This window comes from Theobroma cacao, chromosome 9 (genome assembly GCF_000208745.1).
Source record: "Theobroma cacao cultivar B97-61/B2 chromosome 9, Criollo_cocoa_genome_V2, whole genome shotgun sequence".
Taxonomy (NCBI): domain Eukaryota; kingdom Viridiplantae; phylum Streptophyta; class Magnoliopsida; order Malvales; family Malvaceae; genus Theobroma; species Theobroma cacao.
This window is the reverse complement of record NC_030858.1, coordinates 28,505,066-28,525,989: the sequence shown is the minus strand read 5'-3', so window position 1 is coordinate 28,525,989 and position 20,924 is coordinate 28,505,066. Positions and strand designations below refer to the sequence as shown.

The following is a 20,924-nucleotide window of genomic DNA, read 5'->3' as shown; positions in this document are numbered from 1 at the left end:
ATAGAAATCACAAATCCCATGCTTTATGGATTTTGTCGATTTCTCCTCCACTTTATACTCCATCAAATCATATTTGATTTAGCCCAATACTTAATTGGATTATGCCTCTATAATATCTATTAGATCACATCCAATTGAATTTAAATTAATTTCGACAATTCACCTTATGTGTGTGACCTATTAGGTTTCTAATTATGTTGGCAATGAGTATAATTGTAATCATAAATTGTATTTAGAATTGGATTAATCAAATCTTTATTTAATTAATCCTTAATTCTTTAATTGATCAATCTATACTTATAGACCAAAATTGGTGTTTAGCAAAACCTCATGGCCCTAATTATTAGAAAGGTCAATGTGGTTTGACCAACCTAGTCATTACACAGTTTATCTATGTAATTTAATCCCATAATGTATCTCAGAATGAGTAAAAACCATAGTTAGTGTCTACTCTTTATGTCTTTGCATGTTTGCTATTGACCTTGAAATTTGCACAATGAAGATTCCATGAAAACTCAATTTTCCCGAATTCTCATTATACCTTAGCCAAGGATTTGCATAAAAGCAAATACAAGTTAACTAGTCTATGAGATATTTCCCATTACTTATCATTCAGGATGATGATTTCTCTCTAGACAATTCATATAACACCATATAACTTATGTTATACCCAACAGTATCTTTTTTGGGCATCCTTGATTAGGCCTCGGAGATACGGAATCAAAGTATAACATTCCTTATACAAGATAATAATGGTGTCACAAGTCTAAGGATTATTTACACAATTATCACTAGAGAATTATCCTCATAGACACTTTGTGTGAGATACCAAATGGAATTCTCTTGTTAAGTCATGTTCAATGAATTTGTTCTAGCTTGAACAAGCACCCACATGTTTGTTCTAAGTAACCCTATACTATCAATCTAAAAGATTGATTACCCACCAATGCGAAGAACATAACATGCACTGACCTTTGAGAATTATAGATTTCCCGTCTCTATAATAATAAATGTTTTGATGCACAAAAGTCTCATAATTGTAACCCTTAACAATTTCTTTGTAATGCATAAGTTTATCCAAGGACTTTCTCCAAAAAGTAAATAGTAAACTATTTCACATGCATGGACTTATTGAGAAAGTGAATATCTCAATATTTATTAATAAAAAGAAAAAAAATATCCAAAGTATAAGAGACAGAGTGTATCTCTAATCCAATTTGATTGGCTTCAAAGACATACACTTACAACACTACAGGAAAATAAGGTTTTACTAACGGATTACATTTCGTAGGTAAAACTCCATCAGTGTATCAGATTATTCAGGGGTTACCAATTGAAGGGAGGCCAAGATAGCACCGACAAATTACCAACCAAATATCGATCGAATTTATCGACAGACATACTTCAGTCGATAATCAGTTGGTAACGTATTTGCGACAATTTAACTTGAAAGGCAAAAAAAATACTGACTGAACACTTTGGTCAGCATTGACCATATCGACGAAAATTGCTAACTGAATTTTCATCTACAACAATGTCACTATATAACGATGAAATTACAGATAGAATTTCAGTTGGCGTACTCATCGGTCCTTTTGTAGAGTTTGTCGATGGATTTTTTGATAGAATTTTCTTCGGTATAAGGTATTTAAAATTATCGATGAAATTTTTTGTCAGTAATTCTAAATAAAATGGTTAAGGTTTTCTTTACAGGCATTTCTCTTTTTCCTTTTTTTTTTCCTTTAGATCTGCCTTTCCCCTACCAAGTACCCCTAGCCCTCCTTCTTCAGCATCGACAGATAGCTCCCTCCCTTAATTGGACACTCTCTGTCGTTGACCCAACTCGTATCGGCCTCTCCCAAGCTGAAGAGCCCCTCCCTTTCCTCCTATCATGACCAAGAGCCCTTCCCCCATTTGCTAGTTCGACCCACTTTTATAGGCAACCGATCACCTCTGCCACTCTCCGGGCTTGAATCTTGTGCAGATCGACTACCCCTCCCCCCATCTGGAGTTGAATCCAGTACCGACCACCTCTACCTTTCCTTGTCAATTGCCCTTTCCCTTGTCGAGACAAGAAAGGTAACTTTTTTTATTCCTTCAAATTTTTTTATTAATCTTGTTGCTAATTTTGCCCTTTATTTTTTGGATTGTGTACGTTGTTATTTTTATTGTTTTATAAAACTAGTTGAGCACATAAGTTGGATGGATCGGAATTGCTTGTTAATTGATTGTGGAGTGTGGGGGGTTGCGTTGCTGAATTGAGTTGAAGATTTTTTATTTATGCTTGTTTATTGATTAGAAGCCATTGCTTAATTATTGAGTTTGGTTGTTGTATGTAAGCTAGAAGCTGTAGCTGTTGATATAATTTTTTTTGTATTGTGGTTGAGTGTTTTTTGTTATTTTGTGAAACCGTTAGTTTTTAGAATGGAGTTGCTTGTTAATTAACTATAAAGGGTGGGGGATTGCGAATGGTGTTGCCATTAAATTTAATTCAAAGTTAACATTGGAAATTTAGCTCATCAAAATAGTTTACATACACAATAATGATAAATTATATATAAAGATTTGCCTAGTATTAACCCCAACTCATGTATGTTGCCAATGTCCAAAATTTTTTGTGACAGGTATTGGTTAGATATACATAATTCCAACTTAAAGAATTTAGTCACATTTATTTTGCAATAAGTGTTATAATATAATAATTTTGATTAAAATTAATCAGTAACCAAATTTTAATTTCATTATAAATTTCATGTTCTATATAGACATAATTTTTATTGATTACAAGAACAAAAATTATATATATAAGTATATACCTTATTTATAATGAAAATTTGAAAATTAAAAAAAATAATGATAAATTAATTTGATGTACTATATATACAAAATTTTTATTGATGTATAATAAAAAAGGTTATAAATAAAATATACATGTAATAGTATATATATAATGATAAATTTGATGTACTATTTATGCGTAAGTTATACTGATTTACAATAACAAAAATTATATATTTATATATGTATATAACTTATATAATGATAAATTTGAAACTTTTACAAAAAAAAATAATAATGATTAATTTGATGTANTATAATGATAAATTTGAAACTTTTACAAAAAAAAATAATAATGATTAATTTGATGTACTATATATACGAAATTTTTTATTGTTGTACAATAACAACAATTATGAATGGGAAAAAAATATTAACAAAAAATTTGATGTACTATATATGCATAATTTTTAATGATTTAGAAGAACATGGATTATATATATAGGGTTATAAATTATATACAACGATAAATTTGAAAATTTAAAAAAAATATTAATGATAAATTTGATGTACTACATATACATAATTTTTATTGATTTATAGTAAAAAAAATTATATATATGTATATATATATATATATAATGAATGTGACTAAATTCTTTTGATTAGATTAATAATTTTAGTAGTTAATTAAAATTAATTTTTTATTATTTCATAATGGATGACATCATATGTCTGCTTCATTTTTCAGAATAGGACAAGATCGGAGTTGGACATATTCCCGAGTGAATTCAAGTGGATTTCTTATGACAAAATTTGTGAATGATGTTGAAGAATTTATTTCATTTGCCTTTGATCTACCTAGATATGTAAGTGGGAATAAGATTAAATGCCTTTACTCTCGGTGTATGAATAGCAAGTTCTTAATTGCTGATAAGGTTTGGGAGTATCTATTTCATAAAGGTTTTACCAGTGCATTCACAATATGGGATTCACATGGTGAATTATTCCATGTCGGACAATCATCAGGACAGTTTGTTCATGATCATGTCAAAGAAGTAATGTATGGTGCCAAAGTAGAAAATCCATATGTTGAAATGGTTATGCATGCTTTACGCTCGGATTTTCAATCCAATGTTGGGAATGAAAAAGAATGGATATTCATGAAGATCCAAATCCGAATGCTGCAACATTTTTTTCTTTGTTTAATGATGTTGGGTCAACTTTGTGGTTCGGATGCACCAAACACACAAAACTATTAGCTATGTCCCAATTATTGAATGTGAAGTTAGAGTTTAACATGAGTGAGACATGCTTTAATCGTGTGATGCATCTAGTGAAGGAGATGTTGCCATCGGATGAAGCATTATCAAAGAACTTTTATAGAATGAAGACACAACTAAAGGAACTTAGGCTCAATTATCTGAAAATTGATTCATGTAAGAATAATTGCATGTTATTTTATAACGAAACTTCCAAGTTATCTTATTGTTGATGTTGTGGTCATCCTCGGTATAAACCGAATAAATCAAAAAGAGGAAGGGTGAAGAATATTCTTTATAAGACTTTGTGATACTTGCCACTAATACCTAGATTACAAAGACTTCATATATCTGGAAAACCTGTAGAACACATGACATGGTATGCTACACACTATTCCAATGATGGAGTGCTTAGACATCTTGTTGATGGTGAGGCTTGGCAACACTTTAATCAAACCGATTCAACTTTTACGATAGAGCTTTACAATGTCAAACTTAGTTTATATTTTGATCGTTTCAGTCCATTTGGTGTGACAACCAAATCGTACTCTGTTTAGCTAGTAATGCTCACTGTTTATAACTTACCTCCATGGATATGCATGAAGCAACCATACATCTTTCTGAATATGGTCATCTCGGGGAGCAGAAGTCTTGGACAAAATATAGATGTTTTCTTACGACCTTTGATAGATGAGTTAAAAGTTCTGTGGGATAAAGGTGTTGTCACATACGATGCCTTTACGAAACAAAATTTTATTCTATAAGCAATACTCTTATGGATGATTGATGACTTCCCTACATATGGTATGTTGTCTGGGCGGAGCGCTTACGAACATTTATCATGTTCGTATTGCATGAAACATGGGAAAAGTTTCATCTTGCAGTATGGGAAAAAGCCTTGTTTCTTTGATTGTCATAGACAATTCTTACCAATGGATCATCCATTTCGTCACCAAAGAGATAAATTTAAAAAAAGTGTTACAAAGGACCTTTCAATTCCTCATTTATCTAGTGTTAAGATTTTGGAACAACTGGATACAATTCCTAATATCACGTGTGGAGCAAAGGTTGGTGACCATAAGCTACTAGGTTTTGGTCAAACCCATAATTGGATGAAGAAAAGCATTTTTTAGGAGTTACCATATTGGAATACAAATCTCATTCATCATAACTTGGATGTGATGCATATTGAGTGTAATGCCTTCTACACTTTGACTAAAGAATTGTGTGAATGAGCAAGAGTGAAAATTTTATGGGATGAAAAGTCATAATTGTCACATTTTCATGTAGTGTTTACGCCCAATTGCATTTCATGATATGGTTCATCATGCTATTTGGAGTGTAATTGTTGCGATCTCACATTTCTTTTGTGATATTTATGCAATTGAACTACAACTTGATCATATCACTGCATGGGAAGGAAAAATCGTAAAAACCATATGCAAATTGGAGAAGATTTTTCCCCTTGGGTTTTTCAACTTAATGGAACATTTGCTGATCCACTTTGCATACGAAGCTACGGTTGGAAGACCGGTCCATTATCCATGGATGTATCCATATGAGAGGTATTGGGAGCCACACATGTAATTTACTTATTATTTTACGGCTAATATGAGAATCTAACAATCATGTTGATTTTTAGGTTCTTGCATCATCTAAAAAAAATTCATAATCAAGCATTTGTGAAAGGATCCATTTGTGAAACATATCTCATCGAGGAAATATCAACGTTTTGCTTGATGTACTTCAAACCTACAATCCCAACAAGAATGAATCGAGTCCCATGAAATGATAATGGTAGAGACTTTGATGCATTTGGTCATCATTCGATTTTCACCCATGTTGGTTGACCTTTAGGTTCATTAGAGAAACAACGATACCTAAAGGAGGATGAGTTATATGCTGTAGAACTATATGTACTTATGAATTGCAAAGAGATATTACTATACATTGAGTAACTTTAAGTCGATTACGAGTTTAGAAAATTATGAAAAGTTAATGGTATTATTTCACTATATGTTCCATTTTATGTCTAGGATGTTCGATGATATGGTGAAAAAAAAACGATATGGTATTTTCCAACAAGGAATTAGAGAAAATCAGTGATGCAACCTTTCAAAATTGGTTTAAACAATATGCAAGTTATCATTCATCAATCTAATTGTAAGTGTTAAAATAACACTTAAAATAATTACATGACATGTCACTTTCTCGTAAATGGCCCAACATGCGAACCAAATTGATTCTCAATTGGTCGACATGTCTCATGATCTTGGTCGTATGATGATGTGTTGCAAAGGTTATAGTGTGAATGGATACAAGTTCCATACATTAGAATATGGAGAAAATCATTCCACAATGAATAGTAGTACTTGTATAAAAAAAAAGTTGTTATAATGATTACGATCTTGACTTTTACAGTCTATTGGTCGATATCGTTGAGTTAGAATACTTTGGTGTAAACAATTAAGTAGTTTTGTCAAATGTTATTGGTTTGATATCAAAAAAAGTCTTAGAGTTGATCTTGTTCGTGGGTTGGTCAAAATTAGACACAACTCAATTCTTGCTAGTAATGAGCCTTTTGTTTGAGCTGAACAAGCTACTCAAGTTTACTATAGTCCATACCCATCAAACAAAATAAATTGACATGATTGGTGGGTAGTGTTCAAAACGAAGGCTCGGAGTCGATTTGAAATCCTAATAATGAAGTGGTGTATCAAGAAGATGAAGACAATATCAATACACGATTTGATGATCCTTTAAACGACCTTGATAGCAATACAATTCTTGTTAGTAGTGAATATGAAGAAGTTAATACGTTTGTTGAGGTCGAACATAATGAAAAAGATGATGACGATGAAAGAGTTGAATGAGAAGACAAAGAGACAGAAAAAGATGCAGAAAAAGATGATGATAATGAAAACGATGATCCTGAAGATGAGAACAATGAAAATGAGTTTGTATGTTCAGATGATGATTGATGGTTGATGGTTTCTTTTTATATTCAACAGATTTAAAGATGTTGACATGATGTACTTTTTTATGCTGATTTATTTATATATGTCATTTTGTTTCAACATCAACCATTATTAACATCTCTCTTATGATTGTGAAATTACATTTATTGGCAATATTTAATATTAATGATTATGCATGACATCTATTGTTAGTTCATAACAATGGTTAGTCAATAATGTGATGACAGATTTTTGCATAGTCTTGATTAAATGCAAAACTACTACTGGCCTTCGAGCATGGTCAAATGGCGTAGGTAATTCAGATATGCAACCTTCGATTCCACCTCCTCAGTCTTCACCACCAGTTGTGTGACCTTCGATGCCACCTCAATCATCGATACTATCGATGTCCACTCATATGTCCACACCGGCGACTACTCCATTCCATCTAGAAGAAATACCACCAACTATGACTACCACCGTAGATGCGTCAAACTCTGTATCACAGTCTAGGGGCCGAGGGCCTAGTGTAGGCTTGCCTAGTCCTACCAATCTAGACCGACGAATTCTTTTGCATCCTATCAGAGAGAGGTAATTTACAGTTATTAGCTTATTTCATTATATGTAGTAATTTCATTAATGTGTTTTAATAAAGGTGTACTGATTTTGTAGTACTTTTGTGGAGACTGGAGTGACTCCAACCATCATGAGAATAATCAATAGTCACTTTAGTGAGCCCTAGCCTACATAGAGGCTGATTCCTACCGTTGTGAAAGATGCCATGTGGCATAAATTTGAGGTGTCGTATTGTTATTGTATATTTATCAAGGTTTCCTCTAACAATACTAATATAAAGATTTATTTTTAATGTAAGGGCTTTTTACATGGGCTGATACTGATGCTTCGATGTTCTGCAACATATGGGAGAAGATTTACAAAAACCAATTAAAGGATCTGTTAGCAAACGAACACGAGAAAGCCAAAAGGGACGTGGGCACTCGCCATGATATCCTTTTGACTAAAAGGAAGGCACACCCTTGGATCATTGTAGAGGTTTAGGATCAACTAGTTGATAATGTGTGGGCCACATCGGATTGGCAGCATCGATCTGTAAAAGCCAAGCAAAACTGCCTAATAGAGAAGGATGGTAGCATAGCAAAGCACATAGGGGTTTTTTACCTTTGCTTTACATTAGAAGAAAACATGTTCTTAACTCGTAAAGTCAATAATGTGAGCATTTTGATGTTGTCGTTGTGTTGTTGACAACTGCAAAGCGAAGCCATGCATATGTTTTAATGATGTGTTTGTTTTTCTTCGGAGTATGTTATGTGTTGTCGTTGTTTTACGATTTTAAAACATGTTGCCATTGTGTTGTTGAAGATTGCAAAAACATGCATATTGGCGATTAAGTGTTTTTTTTTATTGTGATTGCAGTTTGAGATGCTGTAAAGACTAGCGATATTCTCCAAGGTTTTCGAGCGTGCTCATAATTGACAAAAAGGTACTGGAGAGTTTGTTGACAACAAGTTGAAGATTGTTACTATAAGTAATAAAAATGAGTCAATTTATTGTAATTATATTATTGAATATGTGTACATGTTACTTATCAATTTCATTAATATATAATGTCATTTTCTTTTCTATTTGTAGGAATGCTATACATTTGCTATATTGTAGATGTATAGTGATGATCCATCATCCTAACCAAAGTTTGATCTAGTAGCGTGATTTGAGGCAATTAGAGGGTCGTAAACCACTCGAGCCCACGTCTTCGAGTTTAGCACCAGGATGCGACCTGCTACACTATTTGCTCTAGCTGCGACATCTAAGTCTGCCTATGATTCGATGCCTTCTGCTGCTACTTCACAAGTTTCATCATTTAAACTTGAGGGCTGTGAAGAAGTTGAAGACTGACGTGCATGATATTAAGTCCATCATGAAGGTTATCTTTGATAGGCTTCCAAATCCAGTTGACGGGTCATCATCATCACAACAGTCGCATCCTCAGTCACAACAGCAATATCCCTTTCCTAATGATTTGGCCGGTGGACAATCTTAATTCCTTTCCGTTGTGCTATAGATTCCTTATATTAACATTTTCATTGACTTTGAGATAACATTTTTTTTAATTTTAAAATATTAGGTATGTTTTTTTCCATTATGTAGTACATTTGGAGTAATTTTTCAAACAAAATTATTATATTTATTATATTAATATTATTATTATTATTCAATGCAGGAAATTCAAAATAAAAAAATTGTAAAAAGTTAATGATTACCAACGAAATTCTTAATAATGTCATTCATTATGTGCATTAAAGTCTTTTCTTGTAACCACCACTTTTGGCACAATATATACAGTCTTCACACGTCATTCGAGGATTTGGCTTCCACCTCGAGCTAATAGATTTTCCTCTTGAGCTTCTCTCTCTAATTTTCTTCTACTCCCTAATTCTTTTCTTACTCTCTTTTACCTACCATGACACTCGGTACTTCAGGAACCACTTTAATCTTCCTCTCCGTCGCCTATGGTGCATCTTTTTACTTATTTACAATACTTCCTCTCCTAATTTCAAGAACCCCCTTTATAGTGTCCAAGGGCCTTTACATCTATTATTTATTACCATGACAAGTGTATTCTAGTATCATGTTCTAGTTTTTTCATTCTGATTCCTCATGTTGTTGGGGTAGAGGTTGTGCTTACCTCTATGTTTTTGTTCTAGTGTTGGGGGTACTAATGTGTTAGCTTTTGATGTTGCACCTTTTGTTCTTGCAACATTTGAAAAGGACGAGGATGCCCCTTGATAATGTATACATCTTTTGATTTAGAAAAAAAAAAATTCTAAATGAAAGGTGAATCTAGAGTTGCGTTGATCTCAAATCGTTCGCTTGCAATACAAAAAGTAAACATTAATTATTTTAAAAAATACATGTTGAACTATATATATTTAATGGAGAAAATAAAGTAAATAAAGTGGTTCAAAAAAATGGAGAAAATAAAGAATATTTAGAAAAAAAAACATAGAGAATAAATAATGTTTTTTATGAACCCTAAAGTGGTGTATATATAGACTATAGAAATACTTGAGTGTGTTGTTTCTTTTTTAATTAAAGAAAATAACAATGAATGATAATAATATCATAGTTAGCGATCACTACAGACAGTTCAAAAAGAATTACTTAATAACATTTTCCATACATTGACACGGCAATCAAATGATTGAATTAAACCAGTATCTGTAGGTCTATCTAACAAGTTGCTGTTCCCAATAATTTTCTTTTTACCTTTAGCTCACGATGAAATACTTTTTCTCCACTTTTGCTTTAAGAATTTAAGGTTGCTCCTTTCCCTCTATCGTTTGCACCTCTTATATTAAACTTTGTCAAATCCAATCAAAAGCTTGCTTTTTCCTACAAAAGGAAAGATCGGACTAGACAGCTTTGATCCCACGAATCTCTCGACGAGATTTTTGTTTCCCATGAGACTTGTTTCAGGACTCGTAGTTCCAAGAAAATACAATGATGTTCCAACTGGAAGTCATGCAAAGAAAGAAATGTAAAAATAGAGAAAATAAAACGAAGAAAGAAAGAAACAGACTCAGGTGACAAGGATGAAGATGAGGGGGAAAATGGACTTTAAGGTCAAATTTTGAGTACTCCTTGGTGACACGTTTAGAATTTATATACTTCATTCTCTCAGGATCATGTCATGGAATTGCATGCCGGACCAATATACTTTTTTCCTTCTCTTCCAGGGTAAAGGGGAATTATGAGGTGGGGTGGAATGTGTTATTCTCTAGCTTTATTTCCCTCTCTCTAGCTGTTATCTTTCTTGCGTATCTAACATGGCAAGGCAAACAAAAGCTTTCAGCTGTCTAGCACGTGATTTCTATTTCCATTTCTAACGTGTAGAATTACAGAGAAATTGATGGCTTCATTTCATTTTCCACATAAATTGGCTTATGCACAAGCTCGTTATCAACAAAAGGATTTGTAATTACCATCATCTTAATTTTGGCTGAATGGTTCTCATCTCTTTCACTGCTGGTAGAGAATTTGGCAAGTCAGCCAGTCCTCGAGGTGGGACTCCCAGGGAACAATGATAAATGTTTGGGTGATTAATCGAGCTGTAAACCCAGAGTGTTTTAAATGTTTCTGGTGGCATCAGTGCACGAAAAGTCTACCAGAATTATACAACCTGACTTCCTGAGCACCCATAAAGAACCATACCTAACATCCCAGGCAGCTTGATAAATGTAGTCTTCAATATTTTTGGCACAGGAACTTCAAACTATTACCTAAGAAAAGACAACAAACAAATAGACCAGAAAAAGAACAGAGATGCACCAGCTAGATGTATTGGAGATGCATGATCCATAAAAAAGAAGATTCCAGATTGCTGATTTTCCGTTTGTTGACAAAATAAACAAGGTTTAGCCAGCACAGTTTTAAAATACAAGCTCCATAAATTTATTTTCCCCTTCTATTCCTTTTCAATTTTCATTTCGTTAAAGAAATAAATTGAAATTTTGTACATTACATACTGACGTCTTCATCCTTTTTCTCAAGATCGATCCAAAGTAAGTCTTCTCAGCATTTTGCTAACACTCAGAGAAAGCCATCACTATCAAAAGCAAAAGCAGACACCATGATTTTGGAATTTACAACACTTTGTTGATTGTTTCAGGGAAAGAAGCTACAAGCTCATCTCCTCAGGTAAGCTTAGCTCAAGAAAGTATAGGCTGCAGGCAAAACCATAGCAGAGATATGTAAAAGATTTGTTCATGAGAAAAAAATAATAATAATAAACAGGAAAATGCAAATTAGTGAAATGTGATTGGAAACTAACCAGCAAAATAAACCCATAGGAATTTATACAAGTACAATTTACTACATAGTTCTGCTAAAGTTATTTGCCTGGCTATTGCGGTTATCATGTGCTTGCTTGCATTAATAATCCCTTTCCCCATGAGGCAAGTAGTTATAGTTTTTTTCAACATATGAGTTAAAAAACACGCTTTGCGTGATTTTAATCTCTCCTTGTGAAAACCAGAATTTGAACGACAATTTGAATTGCATGTGCATATGAGCTAAGCAATGAAAACAAGAAGCTTTTGAACTGTTTTCTGAAACAGCGTACACTTTGCCATGAATTTTATTACCTTGCAGACATGAAAGCCATTCCCAAGAAAACAGCCTTGACAGCTTGCTTCTGGCCCGCATAATCAAATGCCAATGGCAGCATTTCATGCAATGTTAGGAACGCCATCACCCCACCAACTGAAATTTAACATAATTCAGAGTAACAAATTGTCACAAGATTATAACAGGGAAGAAGCTAGATTCTACATTGGTTTTTTTCCCCAATCAGATCAGATCTGAGCAATCGATGGGATTACAAACCTGATCCTAACAAGCCCTCAAGAATTTCAGGACTTAAGTTGCTTGGGAACAGATAAGCTGTGGTGCAAGAAAAGTGAAAAATCAACAAAGTCAGATATCGTGACATTTATAAAGAACAAAATCTTGCAAGCAAGGCATCTAAATTCACCATGAACTACAACAGTGTAAATTATAATTGTTAAAAAAAAAAGTGTAAATTATATTCAGACCTATAGACAAATTATTTTAGACAACAAACAAATAGAAAAAGATAAGAACATTCCCTATATACAAAGATGAAACAGGCATTGTGTTTAGTCCACATAGTTCACAGTGCTTTCCCGATATTGAGGCTTACAACTCATAACCATCATTTACATTTCAGTTAAAAGAAAAGCATTTCACTTATAGACTTCACGTTTCTTCAAAAGACAACCTTTTCTTTGTTCTAGTTTTCTTTCTACAAGGTGAATTGTTTCGTTTTAGTTCTATTTTTTCACTATCTTATCTTTTTCTGGTACTTCAAGAAAAGGCTGTTCACTTACCAACAATTACAACACCAAGTGGCTCAGCAAAACCAGAAAGCGTTGCCAATTTGAATGCCTGCCACTTGCTGACAAATGAATCCAAACCAACCAGTTAACAATTTCATCATACGAATAAGTTCTAACTCGTTTACATAGTTACAAAAGGAAAGACCACTTTAAAAGCATTAAAAGAGTTCATCCAACAATCTCACAATGCTAATGCCTGTGACAGAACAGGCAACATAATCCAATTATCATGGCAGGAGATCTACATACTGCCATGCCTGGATGACTGTAGAATGGATGGAAAAAGCTTGTAATGATCCACCCAATAAACAAGAACGGTTGAATTACACCCAAAGGACCATTTTGAAATTCCTTCCCCAACAACAGTACTTGATGAAGTCAAAAACAATAAGGTAGGCCTGAGAAAAAGCAAAGTTACGAACACAGAACTTAAGAAGTTTACTACTCCAATCATCAACACAAACTATTTCATAGACACACATACAGTACTGTCAATTATGAGAATTTCATCACCATCCTTGCAATACAATTTAGCACCTAACCACAACCATCATCTCCAACACTGGCATTACCACCTGCACTATCATCTGTAATATCACCACCATCACTCCAGAACCTCCAGGTAAAATCAATATTAGTGCCTCCTTACAACCAGCGTTTTACCTAAGACCACCATCTATACATCACATTGCCAACCCTTACACTTACAGACATTTTTCCACAATCATTGCCACTGGTATGAACCTCCAGTACCACTTCTTTCACACTGCACCAAGCAAAATCTTTTGGCAGCCTATTATACTTACCAGAGGGCAGAAGAAAAAAATTAAATGAAAAAACATATCATTTTCCTTTCCTTTTTCACCATTAATCTATTTGCTAGAAGTTTGAGATCCACAAAGGGAGGTAACTCTCTCCCATTCCACAAACCCCATCTTCCCTCCCCAAAATTCAGACCTATGACCTCCAAGTTGAAAGTCCTTAATTCTAACCATTTGAGTGTCCACTTTGGGGCCCTGAACACGGATTTCCAAGAAGCTGAACTGATCAATGTCTCAACAAATTCTCACCTTTGGGTAGCAAAATAAACAGGAAGAGCAACAGCAACACCCTGTAAAATGACCATCAAGATGTTAAACAACAAAATACTTACTCTCTGATTATATTTATCTATCAGAAGATTGCTAGCATATGCATAACCAATTCAGGTTTGACCAATTTATGAAATATTTCAACATGCATGCATAAACTGATTTAAGAAACGCAGCCTAATTTTCCATACAACATCCATCCAAGAAACCTAGTATGCGTAAGCAGCAGTTAACAGAATTTAAGCAGTTTCCTGAAATTCAGACCATTCTGGCCAGTTCAACTGGTTGACCAGGCAACTTGTAAGGCCTGGAACCCCTTTACAAAGAGGTCAACCCTGTGATACTGGTTCCTGTTCATTAAAACCAGATTATAAATTTTTTTTGCAAGTGATGAGACATAAACCTTGCCCTGGTAGTTGATGAATCAATTATTAAAACATCAACCAAAATGCACATTGTTGTCATCATTACCATATTCAATATATTTTTGCAATAAGAAAACATATTTTATGTTGAACTAGTTAAACTGGGAACCAGCAATTTAAGTGGGTTGCTTTCAACGCCAATTTTAAAAAATAATGGATTTAAGAAATGTACCTCTGGGATGTTATGCAAAGCAATGGCCAAAGCCAAATTAAAACCAACACGAAGGCCCTACAAGAGACACATATAGGCAAGCAAAGAGTTTCATTAGCATACATCTAAAAGATCAGGGGCTCTTGATAAGAACTATATATCAAACCAAGATTCCTACAGTAAATAAGAAACTTCTACTAGCCAACATGAATGCAGCATAGTAACCAACAAGTTTGCTAGTATCAAGAAGATATTCCCTTAAAATATAATGTAGTATTTTAGAACCAGCATTTCTTTCCAATTAGAAGTATGTTCCAACTTGTTGAATTATGTATTGAAATTACTTCCATGAAACAATAAGTTACACGCCATCGTATATCAATAGGCATGGTAGCATTTCACTTTTCTTTCTGGAGGGCAGTTGAGGGGGGTAGGGGTTTTGATTGGCTACAGAATCAACTCAATCCAAACAAAGAGGTTCTATGGAGTAGATTCAAATCAAATAGTGAATAATTCAATCATCATCCTTGGCACATCAATAATTTAAAATCATAGAAAAATCACTAAAGAATAATGGTCTTTAAGCCAGTAACATTTAAGGATAAAGCATTCAAAATGCCAAGAACCACTGATAACCATTAAAACGTAAAATTATCATTCAAGAAAACTACTTCTGGAGTTTGAAAAAAAAAAACAAAAGAAAAGAAAAGCAAATAGCCGCTAAATTAACCAGCTAATTAGATGAGAAAGGTAAGTTAAGCTATTCTTGCTTCAATCTCAACACATTTTAGTTGTAGAACATCCCCTGTGATAAATTTAAATAAATATTTGCACAGTGAATAAAGTGGGTTAGGACTACCTTCATGGATCCAAGGAAAACTGCCATCCCCTCTGGAAAATTATGCAAGCTTATGCCTGCCAGATATGAGCACTTCTTACGGTTAGTAAAAAGCAAAAGGCTAGACCAAATTAAAGGAACCAACAAGAGCTTAGATTTTAGATTTATCCCTTGATTAATACAAATTTTCAAAACTTTATATATTAATATTTGAGCAATCAAGTTAGAGTTTTAGATCTCCAATCCCTTCATAATAAAAATTATCGAAACTTTATATAGAAATATTCAAGCAACCAAGTTGTATTTTTAGATCTCCATCCCTTGATTAATACAAATTGTTGAAACTTTAAGTACAATATTCGAGCAACCAAGTTTCCCTAAAACCATTAATAATACAATTTTTAAAGCAGAGGAAGAATGTAATAGTAAGCCTTACTCAGAATCACAAGTTAAATCAAGCATCTTTCAGCACAAAATAAATTTACGCCACAAACTAAAAGCAATCAAAGATATGGTAGCAAGTACCAAACAATTCACTCTGTGCTTTCCTAATCCAGCAGAAAAATAACTCATAAACAGCCTTCAGGTATCGAAAATCATGTATGAAAACAAGAATGGAATTTTATAAGTTATCATTGACCACATAAGATTTGATAATATTAGATAATAAAGCCTGTGCCCTTTACTTTTTTTTTTTTTGAAAGATGCCTATGCCCTTTACTTGAAGCTATATCAGTCAAATAGGCATTGAAATAATGAACTATAATGGCCAATTTCACGAATTGTTTGCCATCAAGTATGCATAATTGGTATAGCAATAGATTTGAAACATGTCTAAAAGACAGTTTTACCTATTGCTGTAATAATTCCACTAAATAAAACCTGGCGACGATGCTTTTTCATCATGTCCTTGCCCCCTTCATCACTGTTTTTCTGCTCTCAAGAGCAATATCAAGCCATTAATACACCATTCAACATTTTTGGCTAAATTCAGGTGCATCACATGCCAACTTGGAAAAATCATGCAGTAATATAACACATTAATAATATCATCCAAACCTTTTTGCTTTTCACCTCAGAACTCTGAGAAAGTATTGGTTCTGGTATAAAATTGGCAACCACAGCAAAGAAGATAACACCAGCAAAAAACTGCACCATTGAAGAACTAGAAATTAGCTTCAGAGAAAATACAAAAGGATCATGACATAGAGGTTGTGCATGGTAATTAGAATAAAACTGATAAGATATAGCTAACCCATAAGTTGCCTTTTAAGAACCCTATCGAGTTCATAGCATTATGAGCCAAATCAAGGAATGATATGCTCAACATTAGACCTGCAGCAAAACCCTGCATGAAGAAGACACCAGGGTATTAGACAAGATATCTGAATAAAATCTCTCGACTTCTTGAAACAAAAGAGAAAAGGTCAATATACAGAAGGCTCTAACTTTAACAGATTTTTTAAATGTTGCCTAGCATTCTATGATTAAATAAATATAAACTGGGAAATTATAACTGAGAAGGACTTACAATAATGTAAGGGAAAAACCTTAGCAGCTAAGCAAATAAAAATCATCCCAACAAATGTTCCGCTGTAGAATCCTTTAACAAAAGATTCATTGAAAAACAAGATGTTGTTTGTTACACATTGAAAACTTTTGATAATTTAAAATTTTTTTAATGTGTTTGGTTATGTTACTTCGAGATCAGTTAAAAAGAATATTTTCAATGAAAAATAGTTAAAAATGTTAAATATCTAGAACCGACTGAATGTATATTTTTTAAAACTTTTTATTATTTGTCTAAACTAGCCTATGCTAGTTAAAGTTCTTTTTATACATCTTGTTTTTAACTCTTACTGAATTAAAATCTTTAAAATTTCATAAATCTCTTTTGCAAAAGATAAAATCAAAAAATTTACTCAATTATTAATCATTAGCAGTATGCAAAAGTGAGTACCCAAAAAATTCAAAAATAAAAATTTAAGAACGAACTTTTAGCATTCAAATTTGCCATTTGTCATATGGCATCCAAGTAATTGATAGTCTGGATGAATAAAGAAGATGAGGAAGTAATAAAAGATTTGAGCTTTCTGCATTGGAACCAGACCTTGTGGCATTACCTGTAAAAGCCCAAGCATTTTTAAATTGGGAGCTTGATTAAGAATAACAAAAAGAGCACCTGTTCCATGATGGAGGATATGCTGTTAGAGTAAAGAGCAAAACTTTTCTGCAACTAATTGCATATAATTCTTATTGTATTAAAATGACCACCAAATAACTAAGTTATGAAGAAAAGGAATGTTATACACTCAATGATAATAACATATTGCTTTATGCTTAAGCATTAAAATTAACTACAAAATTTCAAAGTATAACGTCATGATGTTGTTAACTAAACAAATAGTGATATTTGAGATAAAATACCCAACAATAAATCACCTCATTTGCTACAAGATATCAGGTACCTAAACCTGGCCAGATAACTATCAATGCTAGAGGTTAATCTGACTCCTATCTGGTATCAGCTATCTATTCTTTTTTTCTCCTTTACCACAAGACAGCAAGGTTTCCTGCAATAAACAGGGATGGTCTCTAACATTCTTTGTCATTGTACACCACCTATATCACAAACTATCAATTTTAAGATCTCACTATGGAAAATTAACCAATAAGAGCATGTGTTAACTTGTTTAAAAGTTAAAACTTTTATAAAATCTTAATATAGGAAACTCTCTGCTTGTAAATTCAAGAGGAATATTCTCTGCATGAAAATGTCTGGTTAAATGATACACCAAAACTAGCCTGGACTACACACTAGGTCTGTATCTTTTCGCAGGAGTAGTTTTTAGCTCACAGCCATCTAATTATTTCTTTGCTATTATTAGGTATATTCTTTTCACTTTCTGATAAAATCCAGAAAACAAACATTAGAAGCATTGTTGTGATGGTCAATACAGTTCTAAAAAAGTATAATTGCTTTATCACATAGAAGAAATTTATCTAAAAATTCGAAAACATAACTAGCACACTCTCACACACACACACACACGCGCACAGACAAAGGCTAAAACAAATATAGAAAGTATCCAGACAGCACATATATCACAAACAAACAATTAAAGGTTTATCATTTCCCAAAGCTTATAATAAATGGGGCAAAATTAGGTGAAAAAAAAAAGACTTGTTATCTGACCTAGAGAAGTACTGAATCCACCAACAAGTGAGAGAGCAAGCGCCACCATCACCTGAGAATCCATGGAAAATCTTGCTTCTCTCTATTGCTTCACTCCCAAAAAAAAAAGCGAAGTAAAAAGGAGTTGAAATTGGTAGTGGAGATTGATAATTCTTGGAAGGCTTTGGTGGGTTTGGACTGAAATTGACTAGCAACTACCCAGAAACATATGCTTAGGAAGATAAGAATAATAATAATGAGTAATTGTGAAGGACAGACACGCAAATAAAGCAATAGAGAAAGAATAATTGCAGAAAAAGAAAGAGATGAATTGATAGAGAGGTTGAAGAAATAGAATGCTAATCAAGTTGAGGCAGGGGCATGAGGGTGTTAAGTATTAACGACCATTTTCTTGCTCTACAGTCTATACCTAACGTCAACCCATTGTCTTATGCAGCTGCTTGCATTTTTGATTTGTTGGATTCCTTTCTCTCCTACCCTTATTACGACTCAAAGCTCAGAAAAGGGTAGGGCTGACTGCCGGCCCTTCTAAGGCCCATCTACCTCTTGCTTAATCCTTGCCCCAGACTAACTGTTTTGAATGGCTGCCTTTAGTTGACACGTGTCACTCTATTGGACTCCTATCTGCTGACATTTGGCAATTAATTGTTAAATGGACTTTGGATTATTATTACTAAAATTGTACTCAAGGGACGTTTTAAATATTTTTTCACATTCAAATGACTCTTAATATCTCTACCCACTACCAAATCTTTTTTCTACTCATGCAAGTATTCCTACTCATCAAGCTCTTCCTAAATTGGTAACGCCTCGTGTCAAACCAAAGAGAGCCACGAAGTGACTAAAGCTGGAGTATGTTATAGATTTGAGAGAATAATTTTTATTGGTTTACAAGGATTGATTTACTTGAGCTGATGTTAGGGGTTATTTTAATTGGGCTTGATCTGGGTATCTTTTCTGCCGGTACGTGCACAAGGCTGGGAAGGGAAAACTTCTTAAAATCAAAAAACAAAATCGTTAGGCTTTCCCTGCTGTATTTTGGTTTCTTGACGTCAAAATGGCTCGATTCTCCATACCCAGGGAAGCATTGGTGAGAGACTTTGCTCGTCTCTCATTATCTAGAAGAGTTTTTTTTGCTTCCTCACTTTTTTCTCCTGGCTTTTCTTTCTTCTTTTTGGTTTCTAAAGTAGGGGTGAAATTAGAACATTTCTAAAATGGGTCAAACAAAAAAAATACTAAATAATTAAAAAAATTATATATAATTTAATTTTCAATCATTTAAAAAGATTAAATAAAATTTAAAAGACATTAAATATTTAAAAAAAATACATATTAACAGTAATAACGAAATTATATATATATATATATATATATAACCAAACAAAATTATGAAAGGAGTTTCTCTCATTCTTTAGACGCAAAAGTAGAAGAAAATAATTTTTCAAGCTCAAATGAATTGCTTTTTACCTTGTGTGTTCTATACGAAATGTGTAGTTTTTTAACAAAGCTCTCTTCTTATTTTTTTTTATTTACTTCTTAAATTGGTAATTAACATATAGGTTATTATGTTGAATTATTAAGATATAATATGTTATGATAGGCTATTGGCATGAACTGTTAAAATATAATATTTTATAATAGGTTTAGATTTATATTAAGACTTAATAAGTTTGGTTAGTAGATTCAATTTTATTTTTTTAAATTTGATAGGGTTAGCATACTGAGTTAGAATTTGTATGATAATTAGCAATATACTATCTGATTCCAATTTCATCAAATAATTGGAGGAATATATATATAATAAATAAAAAATTTTAAAATTTTTATAGAGCAGTTGTCCAGATCATTTTATTTTTTTTATTTATAATAATTATTTAATAAAATATTATTTTAAAAGAATCATTAAAAATATATATATAATATATAAAAAGTTTTAAAAAATTTGGAAGGGTCATGGGACGCTCCGCCCCTGTGTAGGAGGTTCTTTGGCTTCTGCTCAGTTTTTCAGAGCAAAGAAAAAAATAATTAGTTTTGATGAAATATTGTTTTGGAGGTTGTGGTTTTGATTTCTTTATTTTTTTGAAGATCCATAAGGAATTTAGGATCTCTATTTTTGGCTTCAATTCTAATTACGTTAGATGTAACTTTTAGAAATTTGCTCTAAATTTTCTTTCAACTTTTAAAACGGTTTAAGTTGCTTAGTTTTGTCTTTTGAAGTTTTCGATTTCTGTTTCTATTTTCAATTACAGTTCATCTCTGTTCTCAATTTTAGCTGTATATTACAAGATTT

General features: G+C 32.9%; 1 protein-coding gene across 2 annotated transcripts; it reads right to left on the bottom strand.

Annotated features, from left to right (window-relative positions):
- Nucleotides 11,331-19,164, bottom strand: LOC18589789 (zinc transporter ZTP29). Of its 2 annotated transcripts, none has more exons than XM_007014916.2 (12): nucleotides 18,635-19,164; nucleotides 17,562-17,620; nucleotides 16,694-16,786; nucleotides 16,498-16,587; nucleotides 16,290-16,371; nucleotides 15,460-15,515; nucleotides 14,622-14,678; nucleotides 14,004-14,044; nucleotides 12,925-12,992; nucleotides 12,401-12,457; nucleotides 12,160-12,277; nucleotides 11,331-11,739 (listed from the first exon to the last, which is right to left on the bottom strand). In XM_007014916.2, exons 1-12 carry the CDS (start codon nucleotides 18,696-18,698, stop codon nucleotides 11,694-11,696), a joined length of 831 nt encoding a protein of 276 aa, XP_007014978.1. In that variant the 5' UTR covers nucleotides 18,699-19,164; the 3' UTR covers nucleotides 11,331-11,693. The 2 variants fall into 2 exon arrangements, with proteins under 2 accessions (XP_007014978.1, XP_017983661.1); XM_018128172.1 differs by having other exon boundaries at nucleotides 17,549-17,620; nucleotides 18,635-19,162.